The sequence below is a fragment of the Conger conger genome, chromosome 9 (assembly GCF_963514075.1).
Source record: "Conger conger chromosome 9, fConCon1.1, whole genome shotgun sequence".
NCBI classification, from domain to species: domain Eukaryota; kingdom Metazoa; phylum Chordata; class Actinopteri; order Anguilliformes; family Congridae; genus Conger; species Conger conger.
In genome coordinates, this window is record NC_083768.1 from 25,137,117 (window position 1) to 25,164,019 (window position 26,903).

The 26,903-nt window shown below is 42.3% G+C and overlaps 2 protein-coding genes across 2 annotated transcripts; both read left to right on the forward strand.

The window, feature by feature from the left end:
* Window positions 1–5,724: 5,724 nt before the first annotated feature.
* dclk3 (doublecortin-like kinase 3) lies at window positions 5,725–11,799 on the forward strand. The gene is made up of 5 exons (XM_061255951.1): window positions 5,725–5,732; window positions 6,436–8,149; window positions 8,669–8,801; window positions 10,077–10,244; window positions 10,496–11,799. Exons 1-5 carry the CDS (start codon window positions 5,725–5,727, stop codon window positions 10,666–10,668), a joined length of 2,196 nt encoding a protein of 731 aa, XP_061111935.1. The 3' UTR covers window positions 10,669–11,799.
* A 1,358-nt stretch (window positions 11,800–13,157) lies between these two features.
* zftraf1 (zinc finger TRAF-type containing 1) lies at window positions 13,158–22,073 on the forward strand. The gene is made up of 4 exons (XM_061254787.1): window positions 13,158–14,267; window positions 18,452–18,690; window positions 20,065–20,276; window positions 21,626–22,073. Exons 1-4 carry the CDS (start codon window positions 13,962–13,964, stop codon window positions 22,015–22,017), a joined length of 1,149 nt encoding a protein of 382 aa, XP_061110771.1. The 5' UTR covers window positions 13,158–13,961; the 3' UTR covers window positions 22,018–22,073.
* The last annotated feature ends 4,830 nt before the right edge of the window (window positions 22,074–26,903 follow it).

Genomic DNA, 26,903 nt, shown 5'->3' on the forward strand with positions numbered 1-26,903 from the left:
TTCAATATTCAGAATCAGAAGCATGTTACAAGTTACTAAAGCTAAAGTTACACAATAAACTATATTGTGTGATGGGCATAGGGGGAAAAAAACAACATGAAATGACATCAGAGAAAATGCAAAGGGCTGTGAAATGTCTAGTCATCTATAATAATAATTGTACAAGCAAATCAGGTGGATTACATAGTGTCTCTCCTTGCCGTTCACTCTAAGCTATGTGATGTTCATTAAAAAATAGCACATTAATGGGGTATTATTAAATCTGCCATGTTTATATATACACACACCCATTTTAACTATTTTAAAAACCTTATGAACTGTATGCACTTTAGGTTGTTTGTAATAGACTTTGGCATTAAAAGCAGTAGAATCCAAACCCCGACCTGAGGCTGTTCCTCAGCCATCTTGAGATTAGCTTTGCCAAAATGTTGCCTCAGATGTGGTCGTTCTATGATATATGAATAAATTAATGAAATAACCAGTTTTGTGTGTGCCTCTGATAATACCGTTTCTTCAGTTGTCACACGTGATGATACTGTTGTTTAGGTTGCACCATTCTGGAGACCTGAGACTTGACTTGGACTCCTCCCTCAGAGACTTGAGACTTGACTCGGACTTGCATTTGATGACTTGTGAACATGTCTGCATCCAAATTAATTTGTATTCACTGGGGAACTGAAAAAGCTTTGAGTGGGGAGTAATGTATGCGACAGTACACAAAATTGTGTGCTCTCTCTAGTGGACACAATAGAGTACTGCACATGCGGCCAATCACATTGTGTGCTGAGTCTTACACCAGGCCTAAAGCCCTCTTGTGTTCCTAGCGTGAAATAACATCCACAGGCATGTCAGAATGTGCTCACATATTTTTGCCAAAGCTTCCATAGCTCATATTTATTGTCTGAAATCGGTACCTTTCATTCACAGCAGAACAAGGTATTTTATTTTTTGACAAAAAATGTAAAATGGAAATTGATATTTACATTTATATCTCATGATATCTTTTTTTTTTATTATCAGCAAACCAGCTTTTCCAGCCCACTTTAACACCCCTTTAACACCATGGACCAAGTATCAGACAACAAATTGTTCATAGACATCATGTCTAACATTTCAGATGGAGTTCCTGACCCTCAGCAGAAGCTGGACATCAGTGCTGGTGGCTCAGAGCAGTGTCAACACTCACTGTGATATTAATTATGACAGAGTAAACAAAGTATATTCAACAAAGCCTGGACACACTCTCCCCAGCCATAGTTAGTTAGTATAATAGAACATGGCAAAGAAAATTATAATTATATAGTTTAAAGGTGAATTAAAATGATTACAATATTAAAAATGTTATCTGCATTTTATTTGAATCAAGTCATCTTCAAAGTTCAGTGAATGTTCAGGTTTACTCATGGTCCAAATATGACTTTTTTAAAACCTCTGCCTGGAACATTAGACCAGGACCCTTTCCATTTTTGTGGTGTTCTGTGTTTGGGGGTGGAAGAACAAACACACCCTTCAGCTCAAAGCTCCATACCAGGATGAGCTGATCAGCACATCCTGAATGACAAACACATTCTGACCCTTTGAGTGAACGGTAACCATGGAAACAGGCCCATGCAGAGAAGGCCCCACAAAAAGGTAGGTTGAATAAAAAGAGGGGAAAAAAAGAGGAGCCAACTTGCGTGATGGTGTTTTAAAGAACATCTGACACCAGAGACACTTTCATTGAGAATGTGATTTCACATCACTCTTCCTGTCTAAACCCAATTCTTCAAGATGGAGAGCTGAAAAGGGAGACCAGGTCTTTGATAATCTAGACTGCTCTGACCTCCATTCCATTTCATTATTGAGTTTCTCTCCTGAAGTAGGACTGGTTCTGCATTTATATTCTGGGGAAATTGTGAGCACTACTAAAAGCAGGGGGAATGTAAGAATGTAGAGACTGCAGTCATACCAATAGCCAGCAGTCTGAGCTGACCTGTCACTGTTGACACATGCTGTTGGTACATCTTTTATTAAGTAGGTGAGGAGATGGCTCATATACAGTATGGGTATGTATGAAAGCAAGTCCTAAAGAAAATATATAACATAATTTTTTTTTTTAACACAAAAGATTTGCTGCAATATATGAATACATTCCCATGCAAAATAACATGTAATATTGTTATGCATTTCAGTGTGTATCGAAATGTTTCATATCTGACCACTGAATTAGAGACTTTTCGACAATTTTGTGCGCTTTACACCTTTTGTTCTGAATGTCATTTTAATCAGGCCTGTAACCTAATATTGTTTTCGTAAATATGCAGTCAGATATAATTATGTACAACATAAAATATTACACAACATTTGTGTGAACGAAAACATAATACGACTGTTTCAATGACATCCTCCCCCATAGACTCTTCCCGTTGTGTTTTTATGAATTACCCACTCCACACTCACACTTCCTGGAAGTGTTTACCCCCAAGGCCAGGGCAGCTTGGGGAATGAGGCCCATGGCATCCAATACGCACTGCCGATGAGGAAGACTGGTTGCCTGGTTGCAGTATACAATCCCAGAGCACCCTCTGTTAGGGCAGACAGATCAGCCCCACTGGCCACTCAGCCACACGCCAAGAAGATGCTGGGAGCCTGTTCTGCACCAGGACTTTGCTGTGGTTCCCAGGGCCTTGGAATGAGCATACAGGGTTTTCTATAGTCCCTGGCTGATGACCAGTGTCAGTGGCATTGAAAAGAAGATCATTAGAGCCAGTTTCACTGTTACTTGTTAATGAGCGATGGCCTGTACAAAATGACCCAGGAAAACCCACATCCTTGCACTCACAGAGGTAAGACCTGAATAATTATAATGGTGTTTGTACTGTGTTTGTGTGTATAAAGGTTTGGGGAGTCTGAAAGCATTGCGTTTTCTTAAAGGTTTGCATTTTCTCTGATGCAATTTCGATATGAAATGCTATGCATCAAATCAAAGTCCCTATTTAAATGTTTACCCATGTTGTGCATGTTACGCAATTTCTGAATATTTGTCAACTGCACATTCATGCTGTGAATCTCCTGTTCACATCCCAAAGGTGTTCTATTGGATTCAGATCTGGTGACTGGGAAGGCCACTTAAGAATATTTAACTCATTGTCATGTTCATGAAACCAGTTTGAGATTACTTTTGCTTTGTGACATGGTGCATTATTATGCTTGAAGTAACCAATAGAAGATGGGTACATTGTGGCTGTGATCAGCAATAATACTCAAATAGGCTGTTTCTCAAATCGAGATTCATCAGATCAGGCTAGATTTTTCCAGTCTTCAACTGTCCAGTTTTGGTGAACCTCTGCCCACTGCAGCCTCAGCTTTCTGGTCTTGGCTGACAGAAGTAGAAGCTGATGTGGTCTTCTGCTATTGTAGCCCATCTGCCTCAAGGTTTGACATTAAGAGATGCTTTTTTGCTCACCTCAATTGTACAGAGTGGTTATCTGAGTTACTGTAGCCTTTCTGTCAGCTCAAACCAGTCTGACCATTCTCCGTTGACCTATCTCATTGAACCCACCTGGCGCAAACGATTATGCCTCACTGAATAAGTAGGTGTGCAGGTATTCCTAATAAAGTGCTCAGTGAGTGTAAGTCACTACAGTGATTGGTGTGAACATGTGTGGAATTGTCCATATGGTGTGACAGCTCCAGCAGTTTAAGGGCAGCTAAACCTTACACGTCAATCTCTGGGGAAATGAGGCTGGATTCATTCAGTAGTGTGTAGCACCAGGAATTCAGTCTAATTAATAAATAAACATTAATAAGATATTAGAAACTGGTAAGTTATAATACATGCATGCAATGCATGGATCTCTCAATTTTGCCCAAATAAAAACATATGCTAAAATTAGTTTTACCACCTAATACTGTTTATTGTGAGAAACTTGGTAAATCTCCAAAATAACTGATTGAATGTCAAAACAGCCAGAATACAATTATTGATCATTAAAAAGCATTCTCTCGGTGTTAAGTTTGCTCCTCAAGGTTTGATTTGAGTTCAATTAAATTGTTCAGTTATATTGAATCATGGCACTCTGAGGGCTAAATATTTACCATGCTAAATAAATTCAATTTTATTCTTAAATTTAATAAATTTCGACCCTTTTTGTGAAATCAGTGCTGATTGGCCGTGATTAAATCTTCTCACAAATTTGAGGGAGCTATGCAATCAACATTGCAAGGATGTGTCTTGCACATTGTGAAGGCTCCAAGGGCCTGAACTCTACCCATGACGTCAATAATGTAAATTGCTTAGGTGTATGTCCAAATCGGCATCCGATACATGGCTCTCAGTTGCTGGAAAGGTTTCCTGGGAAAGAGCAGTTTGCCCACGACTCCACTTACATCCACTGCAATGCTCCTGTGGCCATGCTGTTTGGCGTGTGCAGAGCTGTATTGTTCTCTCGCGAGCTCGCGTCGGGAAAGATATGTTTACGGTATTTGACACTGGAAGAATCGCGGTTCGTAAGCCGTCTGCCTGAGCCGTCAGCAAGAGAAGGGTATGACTCCAGCCTGGAAACAACACAGCCCTGGTGAGATGACAGGTCCCAGGTGCAGACAGACAGGTATGTTTCAGGCTTTTAAGGATAATTAGCCAACAGGATGCATTATTTAGAGTGTGATTAATGAACTAACAAACAATACATGGTACAATAAACACTTTATTTTTCTAATTTCATGTATAGATAGAAGCTTGGATCTAGAAGCATAAACATGACAATGCATGGCATTGGGCGCGCACACACACACACACACACACACACACACACACACACACACACACACACCTGTGTGCTGAGGAAGGATATATCTGATTTATTGTCTGGTGAACTCAAACAACTCAGAAATTTTTCACGTATCTTGACTGCCACAGAAATACAGAATGCAGTTCAGTCAAATCCCAAGAATCTGTGGTTTTTGTGCAGCTCTGTTCTGACTCCTGACCCTTAGCACAATGATCCCCCATCATTTCAACAAATAAATAACTTAAGATATATATTTTTAAGCGTCTGTAGACTTGAGTAACCTTATGCATTTGTAAAGATGTTTAGATCTATGAAACACATAAAAAATCAATAGCATATTCAATACCCTTTGGAACATGACTGCAATCTTCATTATGCTATCTTATTTCATGTCCCTCCTTGTGTAGTGTGTATGTGCGGACGCGTGTCATACTCAAGACCTACAGCTTTACTGTAATCTGCTAAAAGACTGGTTAAGCACTAAGACAGTGCTAATAGTCATAGAGGTTGAAAGTGAAACATTGAGCACCATCTTTGGTAGAAGCTTGATGCCTTGATTCATCATGTTCCCACTATGTCTTCTTGAAAACTCTCATGTAGGCAGTTGGCAGTGTCATGCTTAGAAAAAAAAGAGCTCTACTTACAAGAATGTCCTCTGTAAACCAATACAGCCGATCAGATTTTTTTTTTCTTTTCCATCCTTCCGTGACTTGGAGAGCCATTTGAGATTCTCTGCAAACAAGGCCTCTCCAACTCACCTATGCTAAATTATTGATGCCCTAAAAGGCAAGACGGGATACTTCCTCAAGAACCTGAGTGAGCGGATTTTATTTCCTGGCAGGGGCCAGTTCTGTGATGCCATTGCTTTCACGTGGCAATATGTTCACTCCGTGTATTAGTTTCACCCACTAAGCAGTGTGTAAATGTGCCCTGTTACTGGTGTGGGGTTCAGGTCATGAACAGGTACGTATGCGTACTCTTTTGAGGAAGCAATGGTAGGAACAAGAAGCATACGCTGCAAAAAAAGAAAAAGTGTTTTAATCCTGTAATAAGACTAAAAATCTTTCTTTTCTTTCAAGTAGAATCTATTAGCTTGTTTCAAGTTACTGCTTGTTTGACAATTGAAATTAGCAAATCATGAGCCGAAAAAGTCCCACCTCCCTGGCATTTCATTTTGGTCTTACTTACAAAAAATAATATAAATAAAATTTAAAATTTAAAATTTAAATATACAGCTAAAATACTTGCAGAGATTGACTTTTTCATTTTTTTATTTTTTGCAGTGTACTACAAATTTTAATTAAAGGCCCACTATGTAATTTCCACAGAACTTTAGTTGCCATCCACATCATTTTCGTCAAAAATCAACTGAACATTCTGTGTTAATTTGAATGATGGGCCTTTAACTAAAACTTTTTTTTTGCTACTTGCCAATTCAGATAGAGACATTGAATATGTCATTGTCCTAACAAGCATATTTTGAACCCGGAAAAATATAGCAAATTCTTTATACATATAAACATGCCTTAGACAATACACAATATATTTTAATACAAGCATTCTGTATTTCAGTACAGGAGACTTCAGTTCCTAAATCTATTCACAACCCAAGTCAGTGGCACAGTGATAGAAGATTCCAGGCGACCTACCCCCCTGTGGGCTGCAGGACGTTTGGGAAGCCCCCACTAAAGCCGTGCCATTTGAATGAACCCCATAATCACCATGGAAACAATGGATTCCACACAACCCATGCCGAGAACAGCCCGGCGAGACCTCGCATGCTGACTGTTGTGAGGCCAGGCGGGAGGACACACCTGAGGAAGATCACCATCCTCCTCAACAGGCGCTCGGTGCAGACCTTTGAGCAGCTGGTCATGGACATATCTGAGGCTCTTGGGTACCCCCGCTGGAGAAACGACCGCATCAAGAAGCTCTTCAACCTGAAGGGCAGGGAGATCCAGGGTGTCTCAGACTTCTTTCGCAGCGATGAGGTCTTTGTGGCCAGCGGAAGGGACAAGCTGTCCTTGCAGGACATCGAGGAGGTTCTGGAGGAGCTGTACCCAGACAGCCCTCGTTACCATGACCACGTGCTGCACAAATGGGAGAGGGTCCTCGGGCAAGCGGTCAACACATCCAAGGCTGACAGCGGTTTCCACGAGGAGCTGGACCCAGCTCGAAATGTAGTGCCAGCAGGGGCCGATGGCCCCCGGAGAGCTGGGGACAAAGCATGCCGAGAGGAGAGGCAGAAAACGAAGCAGCGAGAGAAGGACAGAGGAGAGGCCCAGCTGGGAGAAAAGACCCAGCCAAGACGGGCAAAGGAGGCCTTCCATCTCAAGGGGAAGATCGAAAAGACTGAAAAGCTCAATGCAATATATGCCCCCTGTGCAAGCTACTGCAAGAACTGTAAGAGAGGCAGAGGTGGAAGACCGCATGGTGGCCTGATGAGAGAACGGGTCTCATCTCCCACCAGAGACCGCCAGGTATGGGAAAAGGATAAGTCCCTGGAGATGAGAAGGCCACCGCAAAGATATTCACGGAGTGTTTACGAGCAACCCTGGGAGAGGCTGACTGGCCGGGAGCGCAACATCATGAAAAGCCAAGAGTGCGTCAGTGATTCTTTTGGCCCTGGAAGAAAGGAAGGGCAGTGTGGGAAGGTGCCCAAGGAGAGGCAGCAGCATGTTGAGGAAGAAACACCAGCTGGGATTAAGGAGCGTCCAGAAGCAGAGACTGGAAAAGCAGCCGATAATCCTCTCAGGGATGGACCGAACAATGCCGTGAAAGAGAACAGCTTTGCTCCACTTCCAGCTCCTGAGCATTCACCAGAAGAACATGGGGACAAGAGTTTGCAAGACAATTCGAAAGAGGGGGAACAGGGCACTGCTGAGAGAAAAGAGCAAAGGGAGGACCTTGAAACAGGGGCACAGCCTGAAAATGACCCTGATGCCCTGCTCCCAGTGGGGCTGGTGGACATGGAGGGTGGCATTGAGCAGCACTATGAGATTGGCCGCGTCATTGGGGACGGGAACTTTGCTGTGGTGAGGGAGTGCCGGCTGCGGAACTCCGACACCTGCTACGCCATGAAGATCATCGACAGGGAAAAAGTGAAGGGGAAAGAACAAATGATCCGGAATGAGATCTCCATCATCCGAAGCCTCTCGCACCCACACGTGGTGCGGCTTCTGAGGGACTATGAGATCGAGGGCCAGATCTACCTGCTCATGGAGTTGGTACAGGGTGGGGACCTCTTCGACGCCATCACAGAGAGCGTGAAGTTTAACGAGCATCACACATCCCTCATGGTCAGGGACATATGCAAAGCGTTAGAGTACATACACAGCAAGAACATCGTGCACAGGGACCTGAAGCCTGAGAACCTGTTGGTGAGTCGTACATTTCAGAAAACCGTGTTCTGCTCTTTAGAGCACGTACAAATGTCCCTGGGGTATTACTATATGTCAGAATTCACTTCTGAGGATTCTCTATGCAAATTATCCCACCAGCTTATGTAACAGTATCCCTTTGGAGCTGGCCCAAGTGCCCTATGCAGGGACTGGTGCCAGGTTGGTTAGCTGGAACTAACAGATGGGTCCAAGAACAACCAACGCTATTCCAGGAACAGTTGCTATAAAAACTCACCATTGCTTTTTAAATTCTTAGAAGTAGTTTTCCTGATTTCTTTCTGATGAATAAAGTGTTCCACTAATATTGTGCCTAATTGAGGAGGATCGGTGTGTGGGTATGTAAAGGCGGGTGTGCTCATGCATAGTACATGTGTGCATGTCCGTGCATATATATGTAAGTGTAAGTGTATGTATATGAGTGAGCTAGGAGGCAGCAGAGGGTGTGTGCATTACTGTTTATAGATGATCACCCCTCTCCATTTATCCTTCCCAAATGAGGTCCAGTGTAACCCAGATGGAAGCAGCACTCTGAAACTGGCTGATTTTGGTCTGGCTATGGTGGTCACCGAGCCCATCTTCACTGTGTGTGGAACCCCAACCTATGTGGCCCCAGAAATCCTCTCAGAAAAAGGTGAGGTAGGGACAAGGGGGCGCGTGTGTGCATGCGGAGTGGAGCGGGGGGTTAAGTGAGGCCATTAAGATCACTCATCACTCGTAACCCTATCACTCATATATGAAGAGAGGATTCCTTGGAATATGGCAACTGGTTAAAGGTATCATACAGTTAAAGTTACTGCCTACGATTTTACTGGCTCTGGTTAACCTAATTTTGAAATAAAGTTCAATTTTAAAGGTAATGCAGGTTGGTTAGAAAGCATTAGGGTGGGTAATATTTTTGGGCATGCTTTATAAAAACATACTCTCATATATGTGAAGAAAACACAAGTGAAGGTTAATTTTCTTTACAATTTGTATACAAAAAATAAGCTTTTCTGATGATTCATCTGTCTGGACAAAATGATTTGCAGATGTTTTGTATTTGGTGACATTTGGGGACATCTGAGGACATCTGGGTGCAGTTTTGAGAAAACTAATTTGGAATTTGAAGTCCTGTTGATATCTTTACCAAATGTTGTACACAAGTTGCCATGAAGTTTATGCACAAATATAAAGTAGTTCTGGGTTGGTCCTTGACTTAGAAATCAAGATAGTCCATGATAAACTATAAAAACAGGTGTTTTGTATGTTTTTTGTATACACTGTATGTACATGCTCTGACATAAATTTGTTCAACTTGTGCATACAGTTGTTTTATTGTAACACTTTTTATTATTAGCACAAACACCTAGCCTTCCTTAGAAGGCCATTTTCTTTTCAATCATAGTTGTTCAATCATAACTGAAGGTAATTTGCATAATTAATTGAAACTCATTTTTTTATTCAGTCAAAAACAATTATAACATGCTCATTGATTACATCCAGTTTAAAAATGGTTCTGAAACATTCATTTCAAAGGGAATTAAATTGCTTTATGTATTAATAAATTAGTAGGTTTCTGGTTTCTGGTTTTAAAAAACAGTTGAAGGCAAAGACACATGCAATAGCCACTGATTGTCTCCAACCAAGCTTTGGTCTTTGTGATTCTATTCCAAAATATTCACTGTGCTTTATGTTTTAAAACACTAAACATTTTGCAATCAGGGCATCTGTTCATCAATCCAAACATTTTTTTTTTTACAAAACAAGAGTCAAACTCATGATGTGAACGACAGCACTACAGCACTGTTGTGTCAATGGCATTTATTTACTTCTGTGTTTATAATAAAATGGTATTGTACTATTTTCACTTCACATTAAAATGAATTATTAAAGGGGCAACACTGTCCATTTCCCCCCACTCCTAAAGGTTATGGCTTACCTGTGGACATGTGGGCAACTGGCGTGATCCTCTACATCCTGCTATGTGGCTTTCCTCCCTTCCGCAGCCAGGAGAAGGATCAGGATGAGCTGTTTGAGCTCATTCAGCAGGGGGAGTATGAGTTCCTGCCCCCCTACTGGGACAGTATTTCTGATGGTGAGGATCGGTTGGCTTGATAAATATACAATATACTGTCATAAGTCAAAACTTTAGTGTGAAAAATGTAGTCTGCAGAGTAGTGTCTTTCATTTTTCTTTTCAAACCCTGTGACCACACAGTACATGACACAGATATCTTTGTCCCTGAACTGTTATACCGTCAATGTGATCTGGATGGGTAGAAAGACATATGGACAGCCAGGCCCAATTCTATTTCTCTTAAACACAACCTTTCAAATTATGATCCAGGTGCCAAGGGGTTGATCCGAGGGCTACTTCTGGTGGATCCTGGGACGAGGCTAAGGGCTGAGCAGGTGCTACATCATCCATGGGTGCAGAGTGAAGCTGGCAGTCTTCAGGAGGAAGCGAACATTGTCAATGTTGACAACTCGATTTCAAGCCAGCAATCCACTGAACAATAATACACGTGGTTGACTTTTCAGTAAGGAGGAACATCGCAGGAAATAAATGATTTGCCAGATTAGTATATGTTTGTAGGGACTCTGATTAGCACCATCCCAGAAGCAGAATGTGTCTGAAATAACTGGTATCTCTTCCATGGCCAGTGACATGAGAAGCAGGCTTCATGAAACCGATAACAGATGCAGCTGCCATCTAATCTCAGTGGTCAAATGGTATGAACCAAGCATTATGGGCTCATGAAGCCCCATTGTCCCACATTCATCATGGCAAAGGGCAAGTAAGGGAATGTTGGGGAAGCTCCTGTAAAAAAGGATGAATAGGCCATATTCATGTACACATTGGGGAATGTGCATTTCATTCCTTCAATACAGAGATCAGTTATTTATCAGAGTGCCAAAGACATCATGCTGATGGACCTGGAGTATCAGAATATCACAGAAATAGTTTTCTCACGAAGCTTGGTCCATCATATTGGTATATCTTCCTTTGTTGTTGAAATATCTGACTTGGTGAACACACTTTTCATGTCAAAAACTATGATTTCAGTATTAGTTTTTTTTGTATTATTATTTATTTTTTTAAACATGATTACTTTAAAGCCATCAGTGTTGATCATTGGCACAGTCACACCAAGTTGGTTGTTCTGGGGGAAAAAAGAACAAAAAACTGTTTTTCAGTCAGTTGAGTTGAAATGGTATCAGATCATCTACAGCACATACACACATTACAGTTAGTGTATAGTAATTCACATAAACAGTTGACTGTGCAAATATACAGTGAGGTCGATAAGGACTTGGATAGTGACACAGTTCTGAAGGGTTTTCTTACATGGTTCACCTCATATGGATGCCACCCTCAAATTAAAGTGAGGATGGTCAGGTTTCATTTGTGGGTATTTACATCCATATAGAATGAAGCGTGTAGGAATTACAGCTCTTTAAATTTGTGTCACTGTCCAGATACTTAAACCTGACTGTTTATGACATGTTTAATACATATTTATCATTTTAATTGGGTAATTATAATTCATATTTTGAGGCTCAAAATAGTGGGGTTGATAGGTACTGTATATGCACATTTATAATTTTGTGTTGTACTCTTTGGGCATGTAAATAAATAATCTGCAGCCATTTGTAATTGTTTTGTTATTATTCTGTGTGATGTGCATTCATAAAACAGAAGACTTCGTGCTTTCTCCTAAAATGCAATCTACAATTCTATGGACTCAATTTCTGGATAATGGCAGCTATTCTCAGCTGTACCATCTGGCATTCCAGGCAACAGAATGGTGGGAAAAACCTCCAACAATTAGTTATGATACACAGAAATATATGCTTAAAATGAAATGAATGTACAGAGAGATGTTACAAATGAGTGATGTGAAATTAAAGGATACTTTACTTTACAGAAACTGAGCCAAAAAACAAATGGATTCAATCATTTTTGTGACACTGTTAATAATTTTGTGTGAATAACTAACATCAAGTCCCCATGGCAGCATTAAAGTATTTAACAGAAATCCAGTCACTAAAACTGGATTCATATTTTAATAGTAATAATAAAAATACATTTTATTTGTGAAGTGCTTTTCCCGAGCTCAAAGCGCTGTAGTCATTAAATTTATATTCAAAACTATATATAAAAGTAAAAAAACAGTTGGACACACTCACAAAAATCATCTTAAAAACGCTTTTGCTTAAGGAATTGTTGAGTCAGTGCATTGTGGTGTTAGATTTGAGTATTTAAATGCTTCATATGTCTTTTGAAGATTTATTTGGATGTGCATCTTAGTCCTGAATGACAAGTTTGCGAAGTAAAATAAGGACCATTCATTATTAGCTAGTTGCTAATTTAACTATAATTAAAGAACATTTAAAATAAAATGCATAAAGGCAATACTACCACGTGTAATCATGCATGCAAAATAAGTCAGTTGTCATCTTTTTTGTATTTCTAAGGAGCCGACGGTTTTATACCATTCCACCATCAAAGTCACATGGTCTTGGTCACTTGTCCAACTAGTAAGTCAAACAGGAACCGCTGAAGTGCCCAGACTTGTTGAACGCCTTTAGTCTATGCAATAGGTTATCGGCTGCAGACCAGAGCCACTCCCTAAAGCAAAAGTTCACATGTGCAAGCACACTCAAAAAAACAAAAAAACTACCATTTAATTTCAATTGAGTTGAGGCACCAACTGAAACTGAAGAGCCAATTTTTTCTAATTAAATAAAATTCGGTTTTGGGGAGTGTAAAAACGTCGAGTGAAGGAGTGGCAAAAAGATTTGAATAAACAGGAAACAAACCATCCCCCCTTTTGCTTAGTTATTTTGTTGTACAGGTGACGCACTGACTGTTCTCTTGTCGCATATCATGTTTCTTCGGACATTAGCGTTGCTAAAACTGACCCGCAAAGGACCATTGCGCCTGCGCCCTGCATAACTCTTTAAATACCCATGTCACCTGATCCAACACAACACATTGGGGGTAGCCAATCCGTGACGACAGAGAAGAGCTGGCAAAAGAAGCCATTATAGCTGCTGGCAAAATATTGACAATTTGTCAACCAACAGAGTTTTTGATTTGCCGTATTCGTGACCTCTGCTGAGTAATCGCGGTATTGATTGGGAGTCGCTGAGCACAGTGGAGTCACAGAGAGAGGAGGAGACGGACAGAAGAAAAACAAAGATGGCTGTGTAGTCCAGGAGGCGATTTCCAACAGAGTCGCAATACTGTTTGATAAGCTAATCGGGGGTATATCGGGTCGAATACCTCTCGATCGGTTTCGGCTGGTTTGTGGAAGAAGTCCGGGAATCTTGGTGCAGGGCCGTGTCCTGATGGGCTACGGTGTGGGTGCTGTCACTGCGACGAACGACGTCAATAGCACGACGGGGTCTGTTTTGTTCCAAAGCAGGGAAAAAAAACTCAAGTGTTTTGAAAGGCTGATGGCTAGCACTAGCTAGATGCATAGATAAACTTTTATAGTGGTTATAGCTAACGTCAGCTAGCTAACAACGTCATATATGTTGAGACAGCAATTCAGTGAGCGTAAGCTGCATATCGTTAGCGCTAAACCTTCCGAATCAAACAAAAGCGTTGTTCAATAGACTGTTTACTCGTTTGAATCTAAGCCCGTTTATTTACGAAATAATCGCTACCAGAGTTGGCTAGCTAGATAGCAAGCCAGCATAGCTCGCTAGCTTACTAGCTAGCACACTAGCTATAGCTTCGCACTGTGAGGTCGACAGTCGGACATAGATCACAAAATACAACAGGAAAAACGAGAACTAAATAGATGTCCTCTATGGAGGAAAGGGTGGAAGTAGGGGTTGCGGCAGCTCCGGGCTCTTCCTCTGCCGGGCTAGGTGTGGGGGCAGTGGGTGGCGCCCTCGAAGCGGTTGCTGTGGGTGCCGGGCTGGCTGGAATACAGGAGGAGGCCGGGGTGCGGAGAGAGGTGTCCGGGCCTGAATCTGACCCCGACGCGCCGCCCAAGAAGCGAGTGAGACTCCAGGAAGGCGAGGCAGGGAAATTGGAGGAGAGATTATATTCCGTACTCTGCTGCACCGTGTGCCTAGACCTACCCAAAGCCTCCGTCTATCAGGTAAACTGTGAATTTGGCTTTTATATGTTTGGTGCCTTTTCAAATATTTAGCTATAGCTATATAACGTTTGGATAAGTTAGCTTGCTAACTTGCTAGACGTAACACAAATTAGTTAACGTTAGACGCTTATCACAATTGTGTTAAGCTGTAACGACATATTGCTAGCTATTTGACAGTGCGATTCTCAGTACGCTAACCATCAGCTAACTAGTTGGCTACTAAATGTGATGCTAGCTAATGTTAGCTGCAATATTGCGAATAAGTAAACATGGATACTTCACGTTATTGCCAGAATGTAGAGCTCACCTATTCCGCTAGCTAGTTATATCTGCATGCCACAATGTCTATGTAACCTTAAATAACCTTTGTACGCAGTCGCGTAGATCTTTGCTTGCAATACTCAGTAGAACTCTGTCAATTCCTTACTTTTTAGCAAGTGTGAAATGCACATTCTCAAGCGCCTAGCTATATAAGACGTGTCTTTGGCACACACACTTCAAATAAGTGTGAGACCTAAGTGGAGGCCTTTCGATGCCTTTCCTTATAATATTATCGTGTTTTCTCTGGTAAATATCCCACAGAATATTTTTTTTTTAAATCGATTTTCGCCTGTTGGTTATCGCTACTGAACGCCACGTATACGAAGCCATTCACTGTTGTCCACTTTATTGACCTCTTCTTTCTCCACTTCATTCAGACTCTAGCAACTAAAAAAATAAATAAATCAATGACTAACTGGGAAACGCCGGAAAATAGCCACCCCATGTCACCCCATCCCAAGCCATCCCACCCTATGTCAATCACAGACACCACACCCCACCCCACCCCACAGACACACGCCTACATACACAGACAGGCTGTGTGGCCCAACCCTTAAATATTTTTGTTTTGCACCAGTAATCCTGAATAATGTTGTCTTCTTTTTAAGGCTAAAAAGATGAAAGAATCCCCCTGCCCAGTATTTAGTTCTGAACAGTGTTTTCCTGTTTTCACAAGATAAGCCAATTCTAATTCAACTAAGGATTATTTATTTAGTAATTAAACAAGATTATTCTAGATTGTAGAATGCAGCAGGTTTTCAGGACTGGTTTCAGTAACTTGTAATTGAGTCCTTTAGTGGAAAGTTGCCAGTTAGGCATTGACCATGGGATTACGCACCTGTTGAGCAATCATTAATAACCCCCAGCTCGGTTATCAGAATCCTCTTAATTAGTCTCATGGCATGTGTTCATACCATCTTGATTTCGACTGCAATCTGGGCTCTCTCTGTGATCGTGTTACCTACTCAGTAAAGAGAAGTTTGGTAGCTTGTGCAGTCAGCAGCCCTGGAGAAAAAAAAAAGCAGAGCTGGTGTATCAAGTGTCCCTCAGAGAAAAATTATGTCATCAAGTATTGCACTCGATTTCTGCATGGTGTTTTAAACTGATAAATACCATTCATGGGCTAAATTTCAACAACCCACACACACAGTGCTGTAATGGTACATAACATGTCTTATTCTATATAGTGCATTCATGATGCTACCATTCAAGCTGGCAGCGTAATATAAATATGACTTGGGTGATGCCAGTGCCCTTGGAAATGAACCGTTGACTGAATTGAGTTGATGCTTGCTTGAGTGCTGGGAGATATTGCCATTAACGGAGAATTGTTTCAACGGTAAACATTTTTTGATCTGTCAATCATGTCATACGGTTCATTGAGGTGCAAAGACAAATTAGATCATCCCAGTTGTTTTACATGTTAATCTAATAAAATTAAATAAGAAAGTTCATTCTTGATTCATGACAGATTGAATTTGGATTACATTTGTGATCTTTCAAGCTGGCGAATGCTAAACTAGACAATTAAATTGCTTCACAATAACAAGCTGTCCAGTTAGCTAGACTGCTCTAATGACAGCTTAGCTTCCTTGTCAGTCCAGCCAACCGGCCAGCCTTACCATGCTATGGTGTGCGAATTAGCTACCTTGATACTCGGGTACTGTCGAAAATAGTTATTACTGAATTGGCTAACTATGACCAACTTCAAATTGCATAAACGTTATGTTATCAAGTGATGCTGTAGGGGGATGTGACATACTTCATCTTCAACTGAAGTTCCCATGAAGCTTTCTGCTTACAGGTAAATGTGTGCACAGTCTCATAATGTCACAGTGAATAGACATCTATAGTCATTGATACTAGTAATGACCTCTCTCCAACACATGTACATTTCTTGTAGTTTGTGTCATAGTTGACAAATATTGAACAGATTCTGAACAGAATGTTCATGGCCCTGATCCCTATGAATGCCCCCTTAATGATTAATAATAATAATAACTCAATATGATGTGTTCATGACTGACATACATTTATAGTTTTTTTCAACAGTACTTTTAATATATTGGCAATACATTTTGCGATGAAAGAATCCCATTTTTAATTACAAATATGATAAGAGTTATAAATGAGTAAGTGATGAGTGTCAACATTCTCTAAACTTTTTATAGACTAATTACAAAATAATAAGAAACAAAGTCAAGCTCAAATGTTATATGGAATAGAGAAAATGGTATATATTCCCCATTCCATATAAGGTTTTTCAGATTGTTTTCAGCAAACCAAGGAAAATAAAGTTTAAAAAAAACAATTATCATTTAACTGTAGATTTGTTCTGACGTCCTATATGTACTGGCTTGATGGCCCCTCAACATTTTGAAGGGAAAAGGTCAGAATGGTAAAAGCTTGTTCATGAGAAGCAAGTGTCACTTGTGGCCGAGGAGAAAAATAACAATTTCCATGTGTTCTATTAGATTGTGTAAGCATTGTAGTTTGGTTTTTTGTCAAGCACAAAATGTGAAAATGTTATTGTAAAAATGTGTTCATGTGAAGGAACGTTATTCTCAGAATTTTATCCATTGAATTGGTCAAGACGGACTCAATAGCTGATCAAGTTATTTAGGAATTTTCTTTCGCTTTTGTCAAAGTGTTTTGTCTTTTTTTGCAGGGGTGTTTGTGTCAATTTCTCATTATTTTGCATAAAAACTTTGAATTGAATTTAATGTTGGGGTGTCCATATGCACAGTACACACTCCTGCCTGTCAGTTTTCTTTTGTGTTATCCTTTTTCGTCTGCAGTGTCATTCAAACCCACATGGGGAATTAAGTGCACATGTAGCATGTAGCCTATGCATGGAGTGGGCAGATCTCATGGGATACTTCAGAATGAGTACCAAGGACTGTATGCCCATCCTGATAAGTCTTTATGAACCTGATTGTATCCTTCTATAAGTGTTGATTGTCCAGCACCATGAAATGACAGATTAGACATCAATGTTTAATGCATAGAGATTGTAATGTATCTTCTTGCTTATTTCAAAACGAATGTATCGGGAATTCACACTTCATTTTGTCAGAGTGTCTCTACAATGTTGTTACCTAGTTTGTCTGCCATAAGGTTAGTTGTGAGGCATTATTTGTTTACTGCAGGTGACTGGGTCTTTGATTTCAAAATATGAATTTGCCCCCAGTTAGTTACGGTCCTGTCAAATTTTCTTAACCAGTACACCCAATTTACAAGAAATAATAATAAAAGTTTTTTATTTTTATTTTTTTAAACACCATCTCACTCGATTTGTTGGCTTTGTCCTGTCCATTAGCTAGCCTACCCAAGTTTAGTTGGTCAACAATATTGATATGACCGTGGAGAACTGAAAGGGAGTTTTCTGTCTGTGGTATGCAGTGATTCCCCTGCCACAGTCCCAGCCACCAGCCCCTAAATGCATATTTTGCCTGTGTGAGTTATTGGCCTGGTGACTGGACCTGAAATACATATTTTGTGTTGTGGACCCAGCTACCAGCAAACTTAACTGCTGAAAATGTTCCAGCTCTGTATCATAATGCCTGTCTGTTTCCTCTGACTGCTCCTTAAATTTTTTGTTGTGGTTATTGTTTCTGAGATATGTATACCATCGTGTACCATGATCTAATTGCATTGCATTGTAAGGCCCTGTGGATGAGAGTGTCTACCAAATAAACAAATAAACGAATCCAAAAATATGAATAATAACCATATGTTGTATGTTCTGCTTCAATACGACAGACTCGTGCGTGAGAGCTTTAAGCCGCCTGGCACCCAGTTAACTCTTGGCATGTGTGCCCCGCCCCTGCTATTTCCCCCCCCCCCCCCTCCCCCCCTCGCAGTGTACGAACGGGCACCTGATGTGTGCAGGCTGCTTCATCCACCTGCTGGCCGACTCGCGTCTGAAGGAGGAGCAGGCCACCTGCCCCAACTGCCGCTGCGAGATCAGCAAGAGCCTGTGCTGCCGGAACCTGGCGGTGGAGAAGGCGGTGAGCGAGCTGCCCTGCGACTGCAGCTTCTGCCTCAAGCAGTTCCCGCGCAGCGGCCTGGAGCGCCACCAGAAGGAGGAGTGCCAGGACAGGTACCGCACAGCGGCCGCGTGGCCTGGGGCCAGGCGCCCAGCCACACGCCTCTGACCCTCTGTCCATCTGTCCATCTGTTATTTCTGCTGTACATCTCCCCGCTACCGGCTGTAGTGTCTTTCAAACCTGCCTTTTGATGAGAAAGGAGAGTAGCAGCCGTACTATTTCGGTTTAGCCCCCTTCTACCAGCACACAAAAGACACACAGTGCCTTAAGTGCATTAATATGAATTGTATTATAATTGTATCATATTTTTCTCGTTTCTTTAATAGTCAACAATATTATAGTCTTTGTGAAATGCACTGCAGGGGGTTGGGGGGGAGAATATTTTGAGGTTCCTGCATCTATAGTGTAATCCAGCAGTAGAAGAATATCAGGAGGGTTCCTTTGCCTGAAAGAACCCTGATCTGAACCCGATTACAAGCGTGGGGTGGGGGGGGGGGGGGGTACTGCATGTTGGTTTGAATGACACCAGTGTGTGAAAGCACATTGCGGTTGGCAACTCCTCTGTCTGGAGGAAGTTTGCGCAACCTTGTCATCAGTAAGGGTCAGCTGGGACTTTCCACTCCTGCAGCCCACAGACTGGAAGGTTAACAGTTGCTCTTGAAGTTAGTTTCCATAATTTCAGGCACCTAACCGGTTTAACAGGCTTGAAGGAAGCATTTCTATGGAAAGCATACTGAACAAAAGGGCCCTTTTGCTCTAAAGTGTGATTGCAGTGCTGATGTTTGCACTTTCTCTGTAAATACAGGTCTTTTGTTCCTCATGCAAATTCACAAGTTCTACATCTTATAAACACAAACCTCAGGAAGGCACGTAATTGGGATTTTTTAGTTGACAAAAGAGTTTTGCTTTAATTAAAAGACAAACATCAGCACCAAGATATCTAGTATTTATTTTTTTCCGTGCCCTTTCAATTAAATAATTTGGGTTAAGGGACAAATTGTTCAGAGAATTCTACTTGATCATTTATTTAAGGTTGAAGAGAGGTGCTCCCAAGATATAGATATCTGGGCTGTTTCTGGGGATGGTTTTCCCAGTGATCGAAAGAATGACATTCCCTCGGGTCTGCACATGTACAGGTTCTTAAGGACGGGCCCAGAAAGCGATTCCTAAGACTAGGACATATATTGTTCAGAAACAACAATTGAGATTGCAGAAGTAAGTTGCGGTTGCCTTGTACAACATTGTGGATGCATTATTGCATAGTTTCCTATTTCTACAGGCAGAAACGTGGCTTCTGTTATAATTGTACAAGCCCTTCAGGTGCAGCTATATCATGCTTAAGATTTCCAGCCCCCACTCTCCCAGTCAGATACCCGTCATTGGTGCTTGGACACCTTCGGTCCCTAAATCCACTCTTTCTCCATCAGAGTGACCCAGTGTAAGTACAAGCGGATTGGTTGCCCGTGGCAGGGTCCCTTCCATGAGCTGACGGCCCACGAGGCCGAGTGTTGCCACCCAACCAAGACGGGCAATGAGCTGATGGGCATCCTGGACGAGATGGACCAGTCCCACCGAAAGGAGATGCAGCTGTACAACAGCATCTTCAGCCTGCTGTGCTTTGAGAAGATCGGCTTCACAGGTCGCTCCCTGACCCACCTGCTAGAACATTCTGCAAGGCACAACACACTGCGGCTGTGACACACTGAACCCACAACACACAAGAGCCATTATGCACTGAACATATACCATACTGAGTCCACAGCCCAGTGAACTGACAGTACACTGAACCCATAACACACTGGATCCATGACACACTGGTGTTGTAAAAACGCTAAACCCACAGCACCCTGGGGCATGGGTATAATACAAAACCCCAGCACAACCCCTGGAGCTGGAAGGCACAAACTCGTTTGCTTCCTCGTTGCTGAACATGCAGCATCATAAGAGCTAAAGTAAAAGTATTCAGATCTGTGTACCTTTCATTTATGTGAGGTTAAGACCCACAGCAAAATTGGATCCTCTCAGTGGCATCAATAATTGAGTGCAGTGTTTGGAGTTTTGGCGTTCTGTTTGAGTCGTTCTGTGAGAAATCAAACGGAGGTGTGGGGAGAGGGGGGGTGACTACTCTAATTTTGCCCAAACTTTGTGTAAATGTACTTTATATATTCAATTGAGAAGAAGAAAATTTGCCTCATTGGATTTGTTGTAGCGATACTGGCTGTTAAATTAGGGGGTGGCATCCAAAAATTGGGGTTTGTATCTATTTTAGAGGGTCATATCTTTGGCATTAGAGCAGGGAAAAACACGAAGAAAATATTTGATGGTGTATAACTTCCAAATTTGAAATTCTAGTAAATACACATGAATCAGATCCCACAGATGCTCAGATCTGGGGAATTTGGAGGTTAGGGCAACACCTTGAACTGTTTGTCATGTTTAGGTAGGTGGCACTTGTCAAATTGATCTCCACATGAATGCCCGGACACAGGCTTTCTCAGCAGAATGCTACAGCATGCTGTCCGCATAATGTAAAAGAAAACAGGGCTCATCGGACCAGACAACCATCTTCCATTGCTCCAAGGTCCAGTTCCAAACATTTTCTGTGACTTGTTCCACAGCAACCCTTCTGTCGGTTCGGACCAGATGGGATAGCCTTTGATGAGCCTTTTTTCCTGCTCTAATGGCAAAGATATGATGCTCTCAATTCAGCACTAACCCCATTCGCAAGTGACTTTGGGTGCCACCCCTTTCTTAAGAGCCAATATCTTCAAAACGACAAATCCTATGAGGCTAATATTTAGCAGATTCTCTTTTAAATGTATAAAGAACATTTACCCAAGTTTTGGGAGTGGTCACTCCCCCCACCACACCTGAGGTTGATTTTTCCGCGGAATGACTCTGCTGGGAAGTTCATTCTGCTGTTGGCGTAGTGACGAGCCTCACCTCCAGGCTGTATAACGTGCTCTTTCTGCCCCCGAACTGCTGCAGAGGTGCAGTTCCGGCCGTACCGCACGGACGACTTCATCACGCGCCTGTACTACGAGACGCCCCGCTTCACCGTGCTCAACCAGACCTGGGTGCTGAAGGCGCGGGTCAACGACTCGGAGCGCAACCCCAACCTGTCCTGCAAGCGCACGCTCTCCTTCCAGCTCATCCTGAAGAGCAAGGTGAACTCCGCGCTGGAGTGCTCCTTCCTGCTGCTGAAGGGGCCTTACGACGACGTGAAGATCAAGCCCGTCATCAACCACCACGTTTTCAGCAACGACACCAACGAGACTGACTATGTGCCCCTGCCCATCATCGACTCGGTCGAGTGCAACAAACTGCTGGCGGCCAAGAACATCAACCTCCGCCTCTTTATATTCCAGATCCAGAAATGATAGAGGGGTAGAAGTATGCGGGTGAAGGAGGGGTGAGATGGAGAGGGGGAAGGAGAGAGAGAGTGGGGTGGGAGCGGGGGTACAGAAAAGGCTACTTTTGCCGTCTCATTTTCTCGTGAGAGAAGTAGAGATTAAACGGGCGAAGGGCCTTGGAAAGAACCACTGAACCGAAGTTACCTCTTAAAGAAGCGAGCCAGCCACCGTGGCGACGGAGTGGGTGGGGTGGGTTTGGCGTGCAGGTATTAATGGGAGGCGTGGGGGGAGCAGAGAGGTTTCAGTGTCCCGAATTGTCTGCTCAGTGGCTGCTCTGTACATGGTAAAATGTTCTGTGTTAAATGAACTCTTCTAGTGTAGAGGTGGTCTCTATTGACTTCATTTACACTCTGTTAGAGTTGAATCAACACTGGACATTTTACTGGACATGTAGGGTCACCCACCAGTTTTGTGGGCTCCTTCATCAGTACAGCAAATGGCTGTGTGCTCTTGGCTACATTTGTGTTTACAGCTGTTCCATGGACCTACGAAGGTCTGCAGTGGCACTCTCGGTCCGCATATTTCTGAGATGGCACTCTCATTCAATACTGAATCGCACATAATAAACTATATCACCGCGGCTGTTGCATGACAGCTATTCATGCAATTTTAGAATGTCTTTTAGTGGATCTGAATGCATTTTTGATCAGCTCTCATACCATGAGCTTATCTGGAAATCTATATCTTTTTAATCTGGAATGATCACAGAGTTCAGATTAGTTCTTTTCCCCTTTCTGGATGATTGGCAGTAGGCAGTTATGCGGAGTCGTCATCTATAGCAAGCTTTATGTGAGGAAGCCTGGCGTGTTTATGCGGGCGCGGTGTCGCATTCAGTTGTGGGTTTGCCCGGTCTGATGACACGGGAGATAAAGATGGTGATGCTTCTGAAGCGCAGGGGCGTGGGGCGTCCAGCTCTTAATCAAACGGCAAGCGCGAGAGGGTGCTGGGGACCTTGGGCGCAGTGTTTTAGGGTCCCTGCGCTGAATCTGGTCCGAACCCAGCGTGACCCGTCCGCCGGCGCTGCTTTTTACCGAACCGGGCCGCTGTCACGCCCTCCTCTCGCCTGGGTTATTCCCCTCGGTTTCGCTGTTCCAACTTCTGGGTGTACGTAAGCGGAGGCTAGAACATGCTTAGCTGATCACGCTGCAAACCCCCCCCCCCCCCGGCATGATCGGTTGTGATTTCCAACGCCGCCACATAAACGGCAGACTCCCAGAAGCTTTGCACAGCTTCAGCTGCTGTGCTTCAGCTCCTCTTCTGCGTGCTTCCTTGTCTGGCTGCTGAAGTCTTGTTGCCATTGCATCACTTCCTGTGGCTTTCCTCCATGGGCCTCTACGCAGCGCTAATTAGATTGACTGATCTTATTAGCATCTGGCTCGTCTGATGCAATGGCGATCAGAAAAGAGGATCATCAACCCCAGATGATTTACAGATCAGTGAACACGAAACATTGACCCAGATAAACAAGCCCTACGCTCACGAAGGAGCCCGCTTCCCAGAAACAGCGTTGAAGTTTTTCATTTCTTCTACTTTTTTTTTTTTTTTTTTTTGCAAACGGGCACTTTTCATTGGCTGAACTTGGTTCTGGCAACAATTGACTTTCTGGAAATTGATTCTAAGCTCATAAGTGCACAAAAGCAATTATGGTAGCATATGAGCATCTGGCACACTGCAAGATTTGTACCATTAAGCTGTAATTGGCGTCAGTGTGCATGCTGGTATGCCGACTTTCGGCCTGATGTCTTTTGTGTGAGTGGGGAGGGGTTGGAGGGTGTGGGATGTTTCTCTGATGTATGGCATTGGCCAGAATCTTTGATATTGCTTTTCCCTGCTTAAGTATTTTGCTGTTCATCAACTGAAGGGCCCCCCTTTTGCTTGTGAAAATACCCTGTTGGGCTATCATTTGATGGGTCCTACTCCCTTGTCCTCTTCATAGACGCACTCATACACCACAAGTGGAAAACTGCGGTGCTGTGTGGTCTGAAATCCAGTGTAGGCCTGTCACACCCCGAATGCCAAAAAAGCAAACCCAACACAAGAAAAATCTGAACACTGCCCCTGTTTGAAAAGAAGCAAGGGGAATTTCACCACAGTCTCTCCTTGCAGGAGAAATTTTCTTTTTTTTTTCTCCTCACACTTTCACCTTATTAGAGTTTGAACTGTGCATGCATACTTTTAGTTTTTCTTAAAAAACCCCCCAAAATATATAAATATATATATATATATATATATAAAATTACCAATATATGCATAACCCTGGAAGCTAGCTTCTTTTTTTAATATTAATATTTGAGTATCTGAATTTGCCATTTTAGATTTGGTTTCTCTTATGTTTGTGTGGGATTCTGGCCATTGCCACCATATTGCGAGTAGTTTTTTCCCCCTGAAGAACAGAATATGGACTTGTGTATTAAATTATGATGATGCATACTGTGAATTCAGGTCCTTGTTTTGTCCTTTTTTATTTTAACTTTTTTTGTGAGGGGGAGGGGTGGATTGTTGGTCAGTGGTAGACGTTATGACCTTACTTGACTTGAGGCGATGTAAATGGTGTTTATGTAAAACAATCATTTCTTTCAAGGACTCGATGCCCTAGAGAGAGGTGGCCTGAATAATCTAAGCTTTTCATGTGTGCTACCACTTCTGACTAAACTGAGATGTTGCTCAATAGTTCTGCTCTGAGGGTTGACGGTGGGTGGCCAGTGCAAGGAAGACTTCGTGAACAAAGGGTTTCTGGTCTTAAATGCAAAGCCTGGCTTAGGAACAAGAAATTAGGAAAGCCAGTGAAGAAGTTGTACATTAGTGTTGTACACATCACCCAGCTGCTCTCTGACGTTAGCCTGTTAGCCGCTACACTGGCAGCACTCTGGACAGATGAAGTATCCTGTGCAGTCCAAGAGCGCTGGCTCCCTGCACGTCGGACAAGCTCAACACACCTGGACCAAAAAAAAAAAAAAAAACCTGGCTGGATGTGATTACCTGCAAGTCCTGCTGGGTCCATGGTCCACTGCTCTGGCTGAGAAGCATCCAGAAAAAAACCTCCAGCCCAAGGCCCTTCACATTCACTCCAACAGAAACTGCGTTAAAAGTCTGCATCGCCACGCCTGTGAATTCTGCCATAAAGTTTTGACTGAAGCTTGTCATACCTAGTTCACCTGCTTTTCTGACATCTTTCTTCAGTGTTTGGTGGAATAATGAAAATGTGAGAGTACAGAACACTGTAGAGTGACTAATTTAACTTTTATATTCAACTAGTGGTGGACACGCGGGTATGCAGTTCGGGCTGTTTTGACGTATTAGCTTTTTAGAGTTACTAGAGTAATTCTAAATAAGAGAATGTTATAACTAGATGATGTTTAGAGAGTATATTCCCATTTAAAGTACTTCTAGTCCATTGTTTAAGTCTGTATTTTGTGTGGATGAAGCTTTACTGTTTCTTTGCCACCAATCTCACATCCCACTGTTGCTGTAAATGTGCCTTTCGATTAAAGCTCTCCTGTAAACCCTTCAGTGGATGTTGTGAGATATTGTCACCACCTTGTGATGATTTTGCAATGTTGCAACATTGTTTCTGTGGCAGACCAGGGTGTACTTCAGCTCAGTGAAACTCAAAGTGCAGTTGATACTTGGAAACGTCTGTAGATTTTTGTCTTGGAGGCAGTGTTACGGAACTAAGCTAAATAAAAAATTACCATGCTATTTATAACTGATATTTCAACACCCAAGTTTTATGGAACTCAATCTAAACTGTAGACTTAAGCAATTGGAAATACATTTGTAAAATCACTGACTGTGGTCATTAAAGACCCTGGAGTGCTTATCCCAAGGAGAAGGATATTTTATCAAACCCTAGTTTAATTGCTTATATACAGTCAGTGAGCAGTTTATAAGGTATTTATAAGACTTGAAAAATCTGAAAAATAAGTCTTCTGCTGCTGTAGCCAACCACTAAGTGGTTTGATGTTCAGAGATGCCCTTCTGCATACCACTGTTGTAATGAGTTACTGTCACATTCCTGTCAGCTTTGACCTGTCCGGCCCTTCTCTGATTCTCTGTTATTAATAGTGCTGCTCACTGGTTGTTTTTAGTTTTTTTGCAACATTCTTTGCAAACTCCAGAGACTGTTGTGCGTGAAAAAAATCCCAGGAGGTTTCCGAGATACTCAAACCACCCTGTCTGGCACCCGCGATCATTCCACGGTCAAAATCACTTCAATCACATTTCTTCCTCATTCTGATATTTGGTCTGAAAAGCAGCTGAACATCTTGACTATGTCTGCATGCTTTTATGCAATTAGTTACTGCCACATGATTGGCTGATTAGATATTTGCATCAACAAGCTGGTGTACAGGTCTACCTAGTAAAGGTCTCACTGAGTGCATGTCCCTGTGTCTTCAGCAGATGTGAGTATTGTAATGGAATTGTGCCTGGCCTGGGGGAACATTAGGGGTGCCTAACCCACACTCTTCTCTGTAGCACAGTGTGGGTTTCCTGGAATGCAGTACAGCAATGGATCAGTGTCATGTTGCCGTCCGGGTTTGAAATTGACTAAGAGAGAAACAGAATAATTTAACTTGTGTAAGCTATTCAATGTACAGAGCTTTTAAATTGTATAATACCTATTTTTCTGAAAAATTGGTTCCCTAGAAAAATAATTTCTCACCGATATGTAAGATGATGCAATACTGCCTCTGAGAAACCGTTTTTATACGTACTGTCAACTAGATTTGTTGGGTTTCATCTGAACTAAGATGGTGAGTGATTTGAGAGAACAACTGTAGCGCACCCATGCCTGTGTCCACATCCAGAGAATTTCTGAGCGCATGAACTTTGACCTTAAGAAGTGAAAGGTT

Coding starts and splice junctions, on each gene's coding strand:
- dclk3 (XM_061255951.1), top strand. Junction 8,150..8,668: donor TGAAGCCTGAGAACCTGTTG/GTGAGTCGTACA, acceptor TTCCCAAATGAG/GTCCAGTGTAACCCAGATGG. Junction 8,802..10,076: donor AGAAATCCTCTCAGAAAAAG/GTGAGGTAGGGA, acceptor CCACTCCTAAAG/GTTATGGCTTACCTGTGGAC.
- zftraf1 (XM_061254787.1), top strand. CDS start 13,962: ATGTCCTCTATGGAGGAAAGGGTGGAAGTAGGGGTTGCGGCAGCTCCG. Junction 18,691..20,064: donor AAGGAGGAGTGCCAGGACAG/GTACCGCACAGC, acceptor TTTCTCCATCAG/AGTGACCCAGTGTAAGTACA. Junction 20,277..21,625: donor TGAGAAGATCGGCTTCACAG/GTCGCTCCCTGA, acceptor GAACTGCTGCAG/AGGTGCAGTTCCGGCCGTAC.